We start from the raw sequence: 6601 nt of genomic DNA, 5'->3' as shown, positions 1-6601 counted from the left end.
ATAAATGAAATTAATGAAACCGAAGCGTCCGAACGATGATTTTCTACAAGTATATGTAATATTCGTGAGTAACATTTGGTAGAACTCAAAGTTCGAGCATTCTACATTGTCCTCGTGCTGCACGGTTCGTTGGAGGTGTCGTCAGCGATATAGCTACCGATTATTATCGATAATTCGTCTGCATTACGCGATAATATCCATTTATCGATAATATTGATCAGATGTCGATAATTAAATGATAATTAAATGGAACAGCATTCCATACGTGCCAGTTTGAAAGTGCAATTTAAGTGTCGTTGAACGTTTTTAATTACAAATCGATGTACATTAACATAAATCAATGATAATAGACTTAAATTGATATTAATAAAAATGTAATCAAAATAAACTGTACTAATTTTTGACTGCTAGTTATTTTTCTTGATTGAATGATTTTGGGACATTCTGTAGTACATTTAATTATCGATACTCTTACAACATCGATATTTTTGTTATTATCGATAACAACGATAATCGATATGCTCCACTGCTCCTAATATCCTAGTTTATCACGATAATTACCAGCGAATGAAAATATAGCTAGAAAATGAAATCGAAGAAGCAGGGAACCGTTCGCGTTTAGTCCTCTAACGCTCGCACGCTATTTTTATACAATTACCGATGGACGTACTCCGCTAGAAACGAACAATGTTACCTGACGATGAATTTATACAGTGTAGAAGAGCACCAATTTGTACAATCAGCACCAACAATCAATAACGAACTAATCGGAATTACATATTACGGCACCCAGCTACAAGCACTGCTACTGCTTCGAACTATTCGAATCGCGACATTCATTCGTGGAATTTAATTAATCCGTTTAATTAATGTTTCGATGAATCGGTCGATTCGAAAGATTTCCTGCGACGCGACGCCGCGTTCAAAGAAACAGTAGACAGTCGTCTTTATTAGTCGAAGAACTAAAGATTTAAATAAACATCGCTAAATTAGAAATTTTAAGACGAGCGTGAGTAATTCTATGAAATATTCGGTTGCAATGCTGAATTTATAACAATTTACGCTACCGGAAGCATACGATTAAACGTTTCGATGACAGTGATATGTTTAATTCAAGTTTAATAATTTCCTTGCCAGTAACAATCTTTAAAACACGTTGATCATGTTGCTGTGGACATTGAACGATTTATTACGATATTTCCAATTATTTGTTTAACAACTGCCGGTAGTTAAAATTGTTAATGAGAATAAAATGAAAATTCTAAACATATAGTTCTCGCGTAATTGCGCTGCTACATATACACATCTCCACGCATAATTTTCCACATATAGGTTACATTGTTCTTTGCCATAACAGTTCGCTTACTTAGACTTATGTTAACAGAAAAATTTATATCACCGTCAGTCTCAAAAGTTTACATACTTCACGAAAATAATTAAACCGATTCTTAAATTATTACTTAAAATTAGGCAACCACGAAATAAACAACAATACTTTTGAAATAACAAAAATTAAAATTACGACAGCAATAACTAAAATGCAGATTTTATGCATTTATGAGAAAACTGAGTAGATAAAATTTTTAAAATTAGGAAAATTCATAGATTTCGAAACAACAACGTTTAATTTATCAAAATTGTTAACGAAACAAACAATTTTCTATTTAATCTCTGTCCTCCCAATGGAATAAAGATTTATCTAAAAAATTAATCAACACTTCAAGTTTCTCAATGTTTGTCTGAGAAATTAATGAACATTCTGATTTTCTCAGAATTCGTCTGAAAATTAATCGAAGTCTCTGATTCATAAAAAATTCTAATTTCTCGAATTCTAAAATTTCTCTAAGCATATAAACTTTTGGTACTGATAGTATGTATACATAGAATAGTATGTACACGGGGGTAAATGTGGTGAAATCGATTTGATTGCCGCATACTCCCTGATTGCATGCCTGATTTCGAGATAATCAATCAGTCAATGAATTATCTAAGTATGTACCTAGCTTTGCTTGTGCGTACTCTGAACGATGGACATCATAATAGGAACCGATTGAAAGCCGTGGCAAGATATCCACAATGAAGTAACTCGATTATAGTTTCCATGCGTGCGTTCCACGTGTGCAAGATTTTTACGCTATTTCCTGTCTGGATTAATTGCCTATTTATGGAATTAGGTCACCTGAAAGCGTCTTCAACCCCTCGTCTTACGACAACAAATCAAATTTGTTAATAATTAATATGAATTTTAAAAATCTAAAGATCGTGTTTTCAAATGCAGACGACTCTACAAAATATGAAATAGTGGCAGTAATTATTTATTAACTCAATACACGTCTATTTATTTGCGAAATGATAACTATATGAAAATTGTAAAGTTTTCACAGTTATTTAAACGAATTTACACGTTAATATTTATATTAACAGAAATTATATTACTAATATAAGTCAAATCAATCATAAAGTTTTCAGATATAAATCTGAATGTACGCGATGTTTTAATAATGATAGAGTAAATTAATCGGCTGTAGTTAATAAAAATATCGTAACACGAGGGATTAAGGTGTGATTTATGCTATCCAGAAAGCCAGCCCTAATTGTACTCTTACTTTCACGCCTAAGTCCAGCACAATTTGCAACTAGCTAGACTGATATGTGCAATTTAGCATTTAGAACGGAAAGATTTGCGACCGATTATTAATTAACTATTAATTATTCACCGTCTCTTGCAGAACCCGCGTTACGAAACGCGTTCGATTCGCATTCGTCGACACATATAATATACTGGAGAAGGGGACAGACAGCAAAAATGTCTATAATGATTGAAAGTATCTTTAGAAACGTGGTATAAAATTCGCATGTTTCCAAAAAGGAATTCCATTAACCTTCGTCAACAACCATCTAAGATCGCAGCTGTGTCTGTTTTTTTTTGTTTTAACTAATAGTGCACGTGTACCGAACTAAAGCTACGCATCCCACTAAAATTTCTCACATACTGTCTTTCACTTGCATTCGATATAGAAAAAATTTGCAATCGACGATATCGATAATTATTATACCTTTTTGCAGCCCTAATGAAACAGCTGAACGCTATCATACAAATTACTGCTTAAAATAGAACGTCTTTCCACAATTGCTATACATACTAGCTTTTGTACGATACTGTTAACGTAAACGTCACGTGAATGTCTCGCCGACACTACCAGCTCGTGCAGAAACAATGCAAACTCGATTCACGAACACGCGATCGTTGTTACAAAATAATAGCAGCGCACGCAACCATTTTTTCTACGTAACCAATTAAAATCATTCAAGACGATCGACGGAAATGAACGTACGGTTCAAATAGACGAAATGTAAAAAGGGTTTTCAAATCGGTGACTCTTATTACAATAATCTAAATTTGCTAATTATTCGCAAACCCCTTAAACAATTCCGCGCGAACTTAAAGATATACAAGTAGGCTCCCAGTCCAGAAATTTTAGTTATAACAATCCAATTTTACAAATCGAATTGAGAAATGTATACATGCTATTATTTTATTTGTTTTAACAGATAGAAAAGATAGATTAATTAGATTTAAATCAATAGATCTAGTTCAAACAAATTAAAATCAACAATTGTTACAGTGAATTTAAGCAATAAAAAGTTTTTAACTCGAGGGTTTAATAGTTTTTTAAATTTCCAGACTGGGAGCCTAAGTCTGCCGAGTTAGTTACCACCGAAAATAAATTAGGAATCATTCGGACAGGTACTCGCCGTGTATGTAGCGATGAAAAAGAACTCGAAGAACGGCTTCGACGAAGTTACATTCGACTAGACTCGGTAAAAATCTCACATACGTGACGACATATGTTACAAACAACAACTGTACATTTACAACGTATCGAATACACACCGATGTAACATGAGAATTCATTGTCTGCGGCAGTGGCCGGCAACCGACCAAACTTTGCCTCGCAACGCTCGCGTTCGAGAACTTAATTTAGTGTTTTTTACTCCAGAACGAACGGATCGTGGAGTTCGAATAAAATCAAGACGAGAATTTATTGATATTCCAGAATGTTCCAGACAATGTATTTGGGAAGGTGTGATCGCCAAACGCGGACTCGTACTACTTAGAAACTGGCGCGTGTAGGTTCAAACCGAAAGGGGGTGAGTTCTCTAATTGGTTCGTACTATACGAACGATAAACAATTCTCGTTTGGTTTTGTACATTTATCAATTCCATTCATCATGAATAATCTTAGAACTTTGAATTACTATACAGCTGCACATGAAGCTCAAGAATATTCACAGAAATCATTAGCCTATCATTGTACATCGACTTCAACATATCGTTAATCGTAGACATCACATTCGGAGAGTCTTAATGTACGCAACGGAAGTTAGGGGAACTCGGAAAATTATGGTACTCTCTGTGCAGATAGAGGAACTCATTTTTAACGAAAACCTAATTTTTGTTCGAGGCAACTAGCTCGGTATTATGAAATACTTTCGTGACAATAAAAGACTCCAAAGTTCAATTAAACGTTCATTCAAAAATCATTGTGAAAATTTTCAAATAAATCATCCGTCTGTGATGCTTAAAATGAAATTTTTGTACATTGCAAATCGATGCAAAATATGTTACATAATTATGTAAATCATTTGATAACATATTTGTCTATGTTGGGGACTAATTATTCTATTTAATGTCACGGTTACATGATCTTGTAATTCTCTAAATTAGCGAGTTTTACCTTCCACTTAGCCTGTTTTAAAACCATTGTGTAAATATACGTATGGTTTATTATATGAGACATTAATTTGTTCATTGGAAATGTTACCATTCTTTCGAACGATCTACGCAATTCTTCTTGCAATTGTAAAATGTGTTTAATATGGAACAGTGGTGCATTATGCCAATAATTGTCTCTTTGCAACATACTAAACGAAGAGTCATTTCTCACTGAAGAAATAATTGTACCATTAAATTGTTACGCAGAGAACATAATTATACATTACTACATATTCTGACCAATCTATTGGAAAATAATGAATTAGAAGAGTGCCTTATCCGATAATATCTAATTAAAATAAACTGCAATTCTTTCAAGATAAACATTTCCTGATAGATGGTATGTTACATATTATTGGGCATTCCTTTTTCGTGTAAACATTGCGTTTTTCTTCTTATCAAAAGTCATGGAAAGAGTAGAAAAAATTATCACTATTTCCTATACAGTGTAGTTTATGATTTCAAGTCTATACATACGCAGTTTCTGTAACTGACATTTAAATGAGTATAAAGCGAGTGCCCTCAAGATTCGAACCCACATGAGCAGTTTATCTAAAAACAGATAAATATTCATTGAACATGCTGGTACGCGTGCAATGAATAAATATCTAAACGATGGACAAACATAAACTTTGCAGGTCTACGTCTTTGGATTTCCAGGAACATTTAAAGCTACGTTAACATTCATATGCTCAAATTTGATGCTTCTATTTAATATCATCGCTTTCTATTTACTTTCAGAATTAAAAAATATTGTTTTACGTGTAACGATCGACAAGATTGATTTCTTATAAGATGTAATTACATTACACTGAAAGAAATTCTGACATAAACTTCATTTCTAATTGAATATGAAGAAACTAAACATTTTACTATCGCGCGTGTCGCGTAATATTGTTACAATAACGAATCTGTAAATGAATACATTTGATTAATTCGTTCATGCGAATGAAAATTTTTAAATAGTATCTTCTATGAAATCAAATGCAAATTTTTACCTTGAATACTGGTCATTGACTCGCCAAAAAAAACACAAGTAAAACCTCATCCAAATAGACAGAATCGTTGAAGGAACACTATACAAAATGCGTATCGAACGTCACGTTAAAACAAATTACTCTGTGCGTAAACCATCTTCGACAACCAACAATTAAAAGTATAAAATTGCCACCAAGAGCGCAAGACTTGAATCGCGCGCCATCTTCGAACAGTGATTCGGCGCGCCAATTTCAAAACGGAGATTCGACGCACCAGTGCCAAGATCGAATCAACGCAATCACGCGAAAATCGAATGATAAACTCCGTTCGAAGAGCAGGAGCGAATCATATTCTGCTCCGCGTTCAATCACAATGTAAATATTCAACACTAAAATAAAAGTATCCCCACTTTTTCGAAACAATGACGTGTTCAAGGAACAAATCGTACGCTCTTGTTAGGACACCTTTACAGATCAGCACCAATGTGATTTTGTACGAGCTACCACGAAACCTGAACGACTAATGATTCAAACGCAGGAACATCGAATTCGTCGAACGCATGAAACCCAAACAATCGAATGATAATTGTACGATTAGATTCCTATCACATCAGCGAGAAACAGCGGCTCCCTCTTCGAGTTAGATATACTAGCTTGATGTGTAAAAGTCCACGTTGTTCGTCGAAAAGTACAAATTCTTCGGTACGTCGAATCGTTTATCCATCGAATTCGCAGTCGGCAGTCTTTTCCTACGCAGGCTGCGTTCTCCTCCTCGCACACCCGTCGCGTGAAAACACGAGAGGATCTCCGTGTGGATCGAAGATCGATGTAATCTAATCGCCCCCCC

At 34.4% G+C, this 6601-nt stretch overlaps 1 protein-coding gene across 1 annotated transcript in view; it reads right to left on the bottom strand.

Annotated features, from left to right (window-relative positions):
• Window positions 1-5417: 5417 nt before the first annotated feature.
• Fucta (glycoprotein 3-alpha-L-fucosyltransferase A) overlaps window positions 5418-6601 on the bottom strand; it is a 15960-nt gene continuing 14776 nt past the window's right edge. Inside the window, exon 9 of the mRNA XM_078180748.1 lies at window positions 5418-5449. Coding sequence (XP_078036874.1) covers window positions 5418-5449 — 32 coding nt within the window. The remainder of the gene's footprint in view (window positions 5450-6601) is intronic.

This window comes from Augochlora pura, chromosome 5 (genome assembly GCF_028453695.1).
Source record: "Augochlora pura isolate Apur16 chromosome 5, APUR_v2.2.1, whole genome shotgun sequence".
Lineage (NCBI taxonomy): Eukaryota > Metazoa > Arthropoda > Insecta > Hymenoptera > Halictidae > Augochlora > Augochlora pura.
Note: the sequence above shows the minus strand (reverse complement) of the source record. Positions and strands in the feature narration are given on the sequence as shown.